The 11,317-nt window shown below is 44.3% G+C and overlaps 2 protein-coding genes across 2 annotated transcripts in view; both read left to right on the top strand.

Moving 5' to 3' along the window:
- The window catches only part of AREL1 (apoptosis resistant E3 ubiquitin protein ligase 1), a 23,935-nt gene extending 12,618 nt beyond the window's left edge, over positions 1-11,317 (top strand). Inside the window, exons 9-20 of the mRNA XM_074585268.1 lie at positions 1,702-1,779; positions 2,282-2,423; positions 2,828-2,949; positions 4,700-4,775; positions 5,145-5,254; positions 5,546-5,725; positions 5,890-6,015; positions 6,207-6,336; positions 6,422-6,480; positions 6,670-6,759; positions 7,758-7,933; positions 8,130-11,317. Of these exons, the coding sequence (XP_074441369.1) occupies positions 1,702-1,779; positions 2,282-2,423; positions 2,828-2,949; positions 4,700-4,775; positions 5,145-5,254; positions 5,546-5,725; positions 5,890-6,015; positions 6,207-6,336; positions 6,422-6,480; positions 6,670-6,759; positions 7,758-7,933; positions 8,130-8,232 (1,392 nt within the window). The 3' untranslated portion in view covers positions 8,233-11,317. The remainder of the gene's footprint in view (positions 1-1,701; positions 1,780-2,281; positions 2,424-2,827; positions 2,950-4,699; positions 4,776-5,144; positions 5,255-5,545; positions 5,726-5,889; positions 6,016-6,206; positions 6,337-6,421; positions 6,481-6,669; positions 6,760-7,757; positions 7,934-8,129) is intronic.
- LTBP2 (latent transforming growth factor beta binding protein 2) overlaps positions 9,139-11,317 on the top strand; it is a 99,669-nt gene continuing 97,490 nt past the window's right edge. Inside the window, exon 1 of the mRNA XM_074585266.1 lies at positions 9,139-9,181. Within this exon, the coding sequence (XP_074441367.1) occupies positions 9,156-9,181 (26 nt within the window). The 5' untranslated portion in view covers positions 9,139-9,155. The remainder of the gene's footprint in view (positions 9,182-11,317) is intronic.

Raw genomic sequence — 11,317 nt, 5'->3', positions numbered from 1 at the left:
AGTAGAGATAAAGAAGATATTAATCCCACTCTACTCAGCGCTTCTCAGGTCACAACTGGAATACTGTGTTCAGTTTTGGTCCCTGCTACGCAAAAAAAGATGTGGACAGGCTGGAGAGGGTCCAGAGAAAGGCAAAAAAGATGATCAAAGGACTGGGAAGCCTGCCGTATGAGGAAAGGCTGAGAGAACTGGGTTTGTTCAGCCTTGAGGAAAGAAGGCTTAGGGAAGACTCTTATCACCGTGTTCCAGTGTTTAGAGGGTGGCTATAAAGAAGATGGAGACTCCCTTCTTGCAAGGTGTCACATGGAGAAGATGAGGGGTAATGGGTACAAGTTACTCCTGGGGAGACTCTGATTGGACACGAGAGGAAAATTTTTTGCAATGAGAACAATCAGCCATTGGAGGAATCTCCCCAGGGAAGTGGTGGATTCCCCAGCATTGGACGCTTTTAAGATTTGACTATACGGGGCGCTGGGCCACCTTGTCTAGACTGTGTTTTTGCCAAGAAAGGTTGGACCAGATGATCTTTGAGGTCCCTTCCGCCTGGTACTCTAAGGTTCTATGATTAATCTATCGATCTGAATGCATTCTGAAAAATGCAGTGCTAAATATCAAAGCAAAAGACTAATCCAGGAATTGCTTTCCTGACAAAGAGAGAAAGGACTGTGAAACTGTTATAGGAGGGAGGGAAGGTGTTCCTAGAGATTTCTAAATCTCTGCTGCATGTGGCTCTGAAAACTGACTTTGGGAATGAGTGCTGGGTCCTCATGAGCTCAGCATCCTTTCATCCTTGGGGTATCTTTCTGGATGTTTGTACTCTTTTCTATTGCATTACCTGGTAAAAGATCACCAGAAGTGGGTACTGTTGCAGGTTCCCTTTAAGTGCCAAAGTTATTAATGTGATTCTGACGTTTGTGTAATTGTATCCGTGGATATCTCTATATATACCCAGAGCATCTGTCCTGTACAGTAGATAACTGTTACTATGCTGTTATTTCTTTAAGGGGTTGCTGTTCATATTTGCTTAGTTTCTGGAGAAATGCTGCTCATCATTTTTTCCAGTCATTGCAGCTAAAACAGGCTTGTGGAGGAAATGGTTTTGTGTTTTGTCTAAAGATGCTAAAATTTCATTTTAGCTTGCTCTCCAGAGGGTGACAGTTCCACAGTTAGTAGTTATTTCTTCTGGCAGAAATACACTGACAAGAAATTTCTATAGATGTCCTGGATTTAGCAATTGCAAATCCTTTTTAAAAGTTGTTTGAAATGGTTGTGGAAATCGGGGAGTAGTAGCAATAGTTCTATTAGGCAGTGTGACCTTTTCCAAAACCTTTTTGTCAATGTATTACAATCTTGTCCTGAATTCAGCCTCTCAAGTCCACTTAACTTTACCTTCCAATTGGACTGGTAATGTTCTACTGAACACAACAGCTTACTGCTGTAAAATCTGTGTCATGCTGGTATCCCATGTGTATTGTAAATGCATGCAGTAGAGTCTTACTGACAAGCTGCTTACAGTTCTGTACAGCTTTAAAGGTTTTTACACATTGTGCCAGAGGAGGGTGTCACCAAATGTTGCAGAAACTTGTCCCTGGGGTTGGAGGGAGATCTGGCCTTACAGATCTGTCTTGTGCCTCGCGTTTCAGAGGCAATCCTTAACAGATGCGTGACCTTTAACATTTTCTTTTCCTTGTGGTTACTCAGCAATTCTCAGTGAAAGAATTCTACCTGAAGATCATTCCATGGCGCCTTTTCACCTTTAGAGTATGTCCTGGCACAAAGGTGAGCCTCTTTCTGTCTAGCTGTCACTGCACCTCCCTATTATTAGCTTGTGGTCCTTGTGAGTGATAGTCTGATTTTTGATTTTGGAGAGAAGGGCTGCCACCCAGAGAGCAACACTTTGTTGTGTAAAATTCAGAGTTTGGAATTCCCTCTCAGTGCCTAAATCCTGTTAGTATTTATGAATAGGAGCCAGTTGTATCACTCCTACCTGCCTTTTGTCCCACTCCTAGCCAAAATCTTGATTTCTTTTGCATTTCTCTTGTTTATTTTCCTCATAACCTTGCTAAAATGCTGTGACTGTGTCCACTGAAGCCCCTAGGGTAGGGTGTGAGGTTTGAAGCAGCCTCCTAACTGGAGTCCAGATGCTTGAACTGGATGTTAACTGCATCTGCATGGGTAAGCAGAGAAAGTCTTAGAGAGCAAGTGATGTTGCTCTGTCTACTGAACATGCTGTGCCTTCTGCATGATGGGTTTACCCTTTCTTGCGTCTTTTTGCTGCTAGTTTTCATACCTTGGTCCTGACCCTGTGCACAAATTACTGACACTGGTGGTGGATGATGGGATCCAACCCCCTGTGGAGCTCAGCTGCAAGGAGAGGAACATCTTGGCAGCCACTTTCATTCGCTCTCTGCATAAAAACATAGGTAAAGGGGTGGTGAGGTGGGTACAGTAGTCAGGAAGTTAGCACTTGAGTCTGCTAGTTTCCCTTGGGGATGAAGATGGCCAGCACTGAATGACCTCTGATGAGAACTGATTCCTGGAGTCTCATTTTCTGTTCCTGTTGGTGCTTCCAATGAATGTATTTCATCGTGCCGGCTGTTCCTATTCAGTTTGGCTTTTCTGTCAGGCTCTTTGAAAGCGCACCTGTGAGTATCTGAATGTCAGCAAGACTAACTGCAGACTGCCTTTAGAGTTCTGTTTCCAAACTTTGCTGCAATAAACTCATCCTGGGCTGTAAAGCTGACCTGTGCAGTTAGTCTTAGGAATACCTTCTAGATGTTTGAGGTGTTGACAGCTCAGGCCTAACCCAAATCGTCACTATTCTCAGGAGGCTCGGAGACCTTCCAGGACAAAGTGAACTTCTTTCAGCGAGAGCTACGTCAGGTGCATATGAAAAGACCTCATTCGAAGGTCACACTGAAGGTCAGCCGTCACTGTCTGCTGGAGTCGGTGAGTGTACAGGTCACTTTGCTTAAACCCAATGCTTCCTCCATCCTTCTTGTTCTGCTCAGTGCCTAAGGAAATCCAGACTTGCATGTGCTAGGACAACTGTGCTAAAAACGATTAGTCCTCTTTCAAGGCAGATGCCAGTAGACAGCTTGAGAAGGCAGGGGGAAAAAAATAATCTCAGGGTAGCTCCTCTGTGTTCAGGTTTGGTATTGTGTGGGATGCTGTGTTCCTTCTCTACAGCCATTAAGATCAGATCAATTTCTTAAGTAATTAGGAAACTTCAGTGCTGATAAATATTTAAGGAACTCATTGCAGAGTAAATCAAGCCCTGAGAGATGTCTAGGGTAAATACATGCATAGCCTGTAAAAGCAGGAAATCTGATGGTCCTATTCTGTCCCCACTTTACGTTGGCATCTGAGGGCCCAGAGAGAGACTGCCTACCTGGACCAGATTTGGGAGCAGAACCTAGAGCTCCTGAGTCTCTATCTACTGTTTTTCTGGTACAGAGCTGTTTGGTGAGATAAGCTGTCAAGTCAGGCGTCACTGATCTGCGTGCATGAAACTCTTGCATCGACAGGCTTCTAGTAGTGTTTCAGCGTGATGATAAAATATTCTGTAGAGTCCTTAAGTCTTCACCTATGTTGACCTGAGCTGATGTGTTTCTGAAATCAAACTTAAAAAGAGAGTCATTCACGTAATACAGTTGTTAACTGACATTCTAAACACTGTGTACGCAGGGCAGGCAGTTACCCGAACTTATTGTTTCCACATGTGTCTCGCAACAGTAATATTATAAAGATGGAAAAGAACATTTCTGGGGAAAGCAGGAGTGGCTGGGATTTTCCTTGATTTACACTCAGTAAATCTGTGTTTTGGAATATCTTCTGCACGTACGAGTTTGCAGTGTTTACGAAATTATGTTTCGCTTAATAGCTTGCTACAAAATGACTTCATTTCTAAACAGTATTTCCATGACTATTTTTTCCCTGCTATTTTGGAAATTCCTCCACTGTCATGAGCACCGGTGTTACAGCCTGGTGTAAGGCAAAATAAATTAAGGGCCATAATAATAATAAATGTAAACTTTTGGTGTCCGAGGTTGACTGGCACAATGAATGTGACCATTGTGTTCAGTCCAGAGGTGTAATTAGCATGACACTCTAACCTATTTGAAGATAAGCTAAGCCAAAGCTACCTGTATGGCTGAGGACTGCTGTGTAGCTTTTGAAATTTTCTTTAATTGGAATCCAGCATTGAGACACAGGAAGTTCTACACGCTTGAAATATTTTGTTACTTTTCTGCATTGTGACTTGCTTTAAGTATGAACTCAGGGAACTGTTCAAGCTATTTTCTAATGCACTCTGAAGCATTCCTTTTTTAAATCTAACTTGTGGGCTGACAGTGCTTTACAGAAACTGTTCCTTCCCACAAGCATTTTAATACTTTAAACAATACTTGAGAGGAATACATCTGTGCTGTGCTAAAACCTCATACTGATTTTTAAGATGAGCTGTACTTATATGGATAATGTCTCTCATAATAGAAAATGAGGAACTGTCTTCCATGGCTTTGGACAAAGAAGAATTAGACCTTAGGAGTTCCTAATTCTCTGTCTTATACTTTAAAGTATTAGACTGTTTCTTGGGTTTTGTGTTGCGTAAATTGCCCATCTGCATGTGCAGGATTGCATATTGGTTACGGGGTGCCAAGCAATAACAGCTGCTGCTATTTTCTTTATTTTTTTTCAGTCTTTTAAAGCAACGCGAAATTTTTCTGTTTCTGACTGGAGCAAAAACTTTGAAGTGATTTTTCAGGATGAAGAAGGTGAGTTATCCTGTGAATATATTTAAGGAGGAAGTGAAAGGAATGACAGTGGAGTAGTTTGTCTGAAATTCTGGTTTCTTGTAGCATGTCTGTCCTTTGTGGCTTTCCAGCCCTCTCACTTTCCCATAGATGTTAGTGAATTATCCTGTTGGTGCTATTCTATCACTACTTTATGTAGGGACCCGAGGGCCAAAAAATATTAAGACTAGGTTTGGGAGGAGAACCTAGAGTTCTGGAGTCCCTCTCTACTGCTTTTTTGCTATGGAGCTGTTCACTGCGATGAGCTCTCATGTCAGGTAATACGGAGCAGCGTGCATCAAACTCTTGAACTGATGAGCCACAGATGACCAAGCTTGTTTTATCTTCTAGCTCTGGACTGGGGAGGTCCACGCAGAGAGTGGTTTGAGCTCATCTGTAAGGCATTATTTGATACCACCAATCAACTCTTCACTCGCTTTAGTGATAACAACCAGGCCTTGGTGAGTCTGCAGTTCCTACACGGAACGCACAGAACTGTGTGCGTCAACGTGCTGCTGGTTAAATAATATTGCTGCAAAATTCATTAAGTATGCAACCTTACTCATTCTGTAGCTTGGCTGCACAGTCACTTCCAGTGCCTCTCTCAAAACTTTACTTAATGATCTTAACATATTAACACTAAAGCTCCTGGGATAACCCGAGAGATGCAGTGACTTGAACTGGTCCCATACTTTCTATTTGTTCTAGCCTTGTCTGGTACTTGGATGTTTCATTTTGCTTCCTCTTCACAGGTGCATCCAAATCCAGGGCGTCCCACATATTTACGACTCAAAGTGTATGAATTTGCAGGTCGTCTAGTAGGAAAGTGTCTTTATGAATCATCTCTGGGAGGTGCTTACAAACAGCTGGTTCGAGCTCGCTTCACCCGATCCTTCCTGGCTCAGATCATAGGACTTCGTATGCATTACAAGGTAAAGCTTCCCAGCCTTGTCTGAAGCTTGTAATGGTCTGGGGAGAGGTTGAACATTGGTGTGGTAGAAGCAGATCCAGAGCCCTGGTTAACAATATATGTGGTTTGTTGTGATTTTTTTTTTTTTTAATTCCCTCCATGTCCCTGCCTTTTTCTTTCACACAGTATTTTGAAACGGATGACCCAGAATTCTATAAATCCAAAGTTTGTTTCATACTGAACAATGATGTGAGTGAGATGGATCTGGTCTTTGCTGAAGAGAAGTATAGCAAAACAGGACAACTGGAGAAGGTGAGGGAGGCAGTTTCTGAAGGTTTAGCCCCTTCTGCCTGTAGCAGGGGAGGCTGAGAACTCTGCCCTGTGCCCCAGAAAACTGAGCTTACTCTGGGCAGTAGATCCTTGCTTAGGTTTATTCTGGTTGGGAGTTCAGATTTGGGGAATGCTGCTGGTCACATTCACATCAAGTGTTCTCCTGTTTTCAGGTGGTGGAACTGGTGACAGGAGGCGCTCAAATACCAGTGACCAATGAAAACAAAATCTTGTATCTAAATCTGCTTGCGCAGTACAGGCTGGCTAATCAGGTTAGGGAGGAGGTGGATCACTTCCTGAAAGGTAACATGATGTCTGCTCCCTGCTCCTTTCTGCTTCATCTCCCAGGGGATGGCATTTGCTGCTCTTCTCTCCTCTTCTCTTCCAGGTCTCAATGAGTTAGTTCCTGAGAACCTTCTGGCTATTTTTGATGAGAATGAGCTTGAGGTAATTGCTGCCTCCCTAAGCAATCTCTATCCTTACTTCCCCTCCTCTCTGACAAATGAAGCGTTTTCTGTATCTGAAATAAAGCCAAAATGTTTCTTCTCTAAGCAGTTTGAACGTTTGTAATTTGCACAGTAGCTGTTGCCTTGTTTCCTGCGCTCATGACTTTCTGACTAGTCTCTTGCCTTTCAGTTGCTTATGTGCGGTACTGGAGATATCAGTGTCTGTGACTTCAAGGCACATGCTGTAGTGGTGGGAGGATCTTGGCACTTCCGTGAAAAGGCAAGTGAAAGGATTTCTGCCTCTTGCTTGCTGAAAACAGCTAGCCCAACTACAGCAGAAGACAACTTAAACTGGGAACAGATTTCTTGGATGGAAATTAGACTTCCAGAAGGACAAACTGGAAGATTCGGGGTCAGGAGTAGGACTGCATGCATTATGAAATAATGTTTCCCCCTAGAGATATCCTTCAGCCTGGCTGGCTAGAGATGATGCTTCTCTGTTACTAACAGGAAAAAAAAAAATCATCAGCAGTGATCTTTTTAAGAAAAATACAACAAAGCACTAATTAAGAACAGTTCAGCAGGGAATCGGGAGGAATTGGTGGGAATTATTGCTACTGAAGATGTTCATAGTGATATAATTATCTCTAAGGGATGCTTGAAGATCATGATTGCAGCCTACGTGGAGTGTTTGGAATTCAGTGCTGTGGTAAAGACTACTGATGTAGTAGCATAAATTTGTATCCTGTAATTGTTCACATCCCTCCCTCCCTTTCCCAGTGGGAGGGGTATGGGAATGGTAGCAACTTCATTTAAAAAAAATAATGGAAGCTGCCAAAAAGCCCAAGATAAAAAGAGATTGGGAGTACAAGCTTCCAGCTGTAAACACTGATGGTTCCACCTTCCTGCAAAAGTACCAGAGGATGTGAAAAAGCAAGAGATTAGCATAGTGCGAGAATCAAATGAACTGCATTGTAAACCTACCTCATTGCCTGTGCAGGTATTGCTAAAATTAAATCTCTGTGGGGAGAGCAGAAGCCTTTCTGCTTTAAGGGAAAGGACTGGTGGGAGGTAGTAGCGTGGGACATCTCTTAACTGATAAGAAGAAACTATGTAATACTTGCCTCTATGTGTCACCCTGGTAAAACAAAAAGAATATCTGACTCTTAGTACAGCACTTGCTTGCAAAGGGCAATTGACTGATCTTCTTGCAACTTGCTTATATGCTTATTTGATTTTCTTGACTGACCTGGCTTTACGTTTCCTGTTTCCTAACAGGTCATGAGGTGGTTTTGGACTGTGGTCTCGAGTTTCACGCAGGAAGAGCTGGCCAGGCTCTTGCAGTTCACAACTGGTTCCTCCCAGCTGCCCCCAGGAGGGTTCGCTGCACTCTGTCCATCTTTCCAGATCATTGCAGCTCCAACTCACAGTACTTTGCCAACAGCCCACACTTGGCAAGTATCGTGGGGCGTTGGGACTTTCTGCATTGTGCTTTTGGGAATGACACCAGCTAGTTGTGGTGGGCAAGCAGTGTATATATATAACATGTTGTGTGTGTGACGCTCATGTCTACCCATCTAAAAGCAGCTGATAAAGGGGACGGTCCCCTCTCAGTTCCAGCCTGAACAGAGTTTTTCTTTTGTTTTACAGTTTTAACCAGCTGTGCCTCCCTACTTATGACTCCTATGAAGAAGTGCACAAGATGCTGCAGCTAGCTATCAGTGAGGGTTGTGAGGGCTTTGGCATGCTGTGATTTTCCCCTTTCCAGGAGACTGCTTAGCCTCCTGGCTTTTCGTGGCAAGACCCAGGTTCAGTCCTCTGCTTGTTCTCCTTCCCTTCACATGGGCAACGGAGGCAGAGTAAAGACTCCATGTAAAGGAATTTGTCATCCAGAAGATGTCACGTGGCCTTTCCGTATCCCAAATATGTCATCAAGAGCTCACCTTTTCCCTTTCCCTCATTCTCCCTTTGGTTCAATGTGAAACAGCAAAAGGACTGCGGTGCATTCATCAAGAAGATTTGCACTTGATTTCCCTGTACCCTGTACACCCATCCTTCTGTGAGAAGATGAAGTTCATAAGCAGAAGTTACAGTGAGGTGCAGGAGATGTGCTGAGCTGCTGTTATCATAGCTCTCTGGGATGAAGAGGAAAGACCAGCATGGAGCTCTGCTGGAAACCTGGCTCACAGGAAGCCTTAGTAACTTTCCATGTCTTGGCTCAACTCCCCCAGTGATGCTCCGCAATAGCTCATCTAACTCTGTGACTCGTGAAGAGTGTAGGGTTGTCCTTCCTTTCAGCACCTGACCCAGAAGGGTTTCTGATTCTTCTTCTCCATCTTGCTCTGGATACTGCTGTCACCTGTGCCACAGAGAAAAATGGGCAGTATCCACTGGAGGGAGTAACCCAAAGGGGAAAACAATCTCATCGGAGCACAAGTGCTGGCCCTGACAGTGATCCTGTACTACCTCCGGCCAGGGTCCAGCAGCAGAAGCGTCCTTCTCCAGCAGTGGCTGGTAATAAGCCCCTGCAAATTAACTGGAAGAGGAGTTTCTCCTCCACTGAATGTTTCTGACAGTTGATGTTGCACAGGAAGCTGTCCCATGCCCTTGCCTTCTTTTCCCTTCCTCAGGAGAGAGAGTATGGGCATGAGCGTGATCCCTCAATGCTGAGCACCAATGCCTATCCCACATTCACCTTCAGGGTATGTATGTTATGTAGTAGCAGTGACAGGTCAGTAAGCAGCTACAGTGTGCACTGGGTTTGCATTTGTTGTTGGGGTGATGGTACTGGGCAGAATGTGGTACCTCCACCTGGGCATCCCACAGGGTCTTGGCTTCTACCTCTATCATGCAGCAACCTGAGGCTTCTCTTTCTCTACTGCATTTCAGGCAGAGTTTCCAGAAGGGTGCTGGTGCCTGGAGAGCAGCTGGCTTTCTGTCCTCCCAATCTGCCTACCTTCTTTCTTCAGCTCTCCTTTTCTCCTGTTCCATTCAGTGCTGCTGGTTTTCCAGCACAAAATGTTAACTAGAACTTTGCTCAAGTGATCACTCAACAGCCTGCACTCACCATTGTCCGGCTTGTGGGGAGAAGAGTGGGCAGACCAGCATGAGAAGTAAGCTTAAGATTGGGGTTTGTTGTTGCTGGCAGTCCATTCACCCCTTCCAGGGAAATAAAGGGATGGGGAATCTGAGAATCTTTGAGTTCTTCAGTGAAGAAAAATTCAAGATCTTCAAGTTCTCAGCAGTCCCTTAGGTCAGGTCGGGAGTCAAAAGCATGCAGGAGTCAAAATGTGAGAAACCTGTATTGCCACTACCTGCAATGTAAACTTTCACTGGATTACGGAAACGCTGGATTTCTTCCAGAACGGAGTCTCAGACTGGCATCCCTAAGCTAATTTTAGAACACCGTATTAGATAAAAAGTCACATCATCCTCTTCAGCCCCCTTCTGCTGTCCTCAAGCTGATCTGGGCAGACTTCTGCATGGTATGGATGTTTTAACATAACTGTGTGTGCTTTTCCAGTATAGTTCAGATGAATTGACTGGGAATTTGGGGGGAAACATTCTACACCTAGAAGATGTTTTCAAGGCAGCATCTTAGTTGTTCTTGGGCTGTGTTGCTTCTGTACAGAAAAAAATAAGCCATTTTGGTGCCAAAAAGCAGCCAGCTGAGCATTGAGACTACTCAGGGGGATTTCTTTGCCTTGTGAATTCATTCCCTCGCTGGCACTAAGGTGCTGTGAGGCTGCCAGCTTGAGAGATGCCACTGTTGTGCTCTGACAGATCACTTTAGTAGTGGCTGTTCTCCCTTTTTTAGTGCAGGCTCCATTCTGCAAGGTCCTGGCCTCCTTTGGGTGGAGAGCGTGGTACCATTTTATTTATTTTATTGCAGTTGGTTTCCATGGTCAGTAGAGTTACAGCTACTGTGTTCTCCATGCCACCACTTCACTGCTTTCTCCAGGGACTGAGAGGAGGTGGCAGTGCTCGGCTTAACTCCTGTTTGCTAGGAGGTGTAGCTTGGTGCTGTTCCTGCGTTGCAGCCTTGTCTTGCAGTCTCACCTGGTGAGGATGTTTCCAGCCTTGTAGCTATGGGCCAACTATGCCAGTGACATCTTCCTCAGGAACCTTCTCCCTTCTTCTCTTGAACTGGACTTTTTTATTCTGAGGACAAAGTAGTTGGACATTGGGCAGTCTTCCTCTGCTGGAAAGAGCTCCTAAATGCTTCTCATGGCATTGCAGCCAGCACTTCATACTTCCCAGCAGCTGTGCAGATGCCAAGGACTTTCTTCTTAACACAAGTGCAGTCAGAACTGTGATGGGTGCTCTTAGTCAATTAAACCCATCCCCATTGTTTCCACAGGCCCCTAGCTGGTTCCATGTTTCTGAGATCCATCACAATGTTTCTAAACTTGTCTAGCTTTATACCCTTTCCCAGGGCAGTCACTTTTTATGCTGCCCTTAACACTGGCAATGGGGATGTGCTTTGGTCACCTATACTGTATGTTACTTCTGGCAGAGGTTCATTACTTTTCTTTTTACCCTTTATTTATTTGCACCTAATAGAGGCCCTTCTGTAGAAATCCTCAGGATTCTGGTATCATCTCAGACAGGTTCTGTGTTTCCTGAAGCCGCTTTGAGGTGCAGAGGGCCTGGCTTCAGCCTGCACCTGCAGGCCATGTTGCATGTTCTCAGAAGCCAGGAGCTGTGAATGATACAGGTGAAATCCTAGTTCCTGCTGGTGAATTTCTGGCAGAGTTCAGCCAAAATTTGGAAGCCTGTGGTTGTAGTAGCTGATTTTGTAAATAGTTTGTATAATAAATAAAATATTTTAAAAATGC

The sequence above is a fragment of the Larus michahellis genome, chromosome 4 (genome assembly GCF_964199755.1).
Source record: "Larus michahellis chromosome 4, bLarMic1.1, whole genome shotgun sequence".
Lineage (NCBI taxonomy): Eukaryota > Metazoa > Chordata > Aves > Charadriiformes > Laridae > Larus > Larus michahellis.
This window is presented reverse-complemented; position numbering and strand designations above follow the sequence as displayed.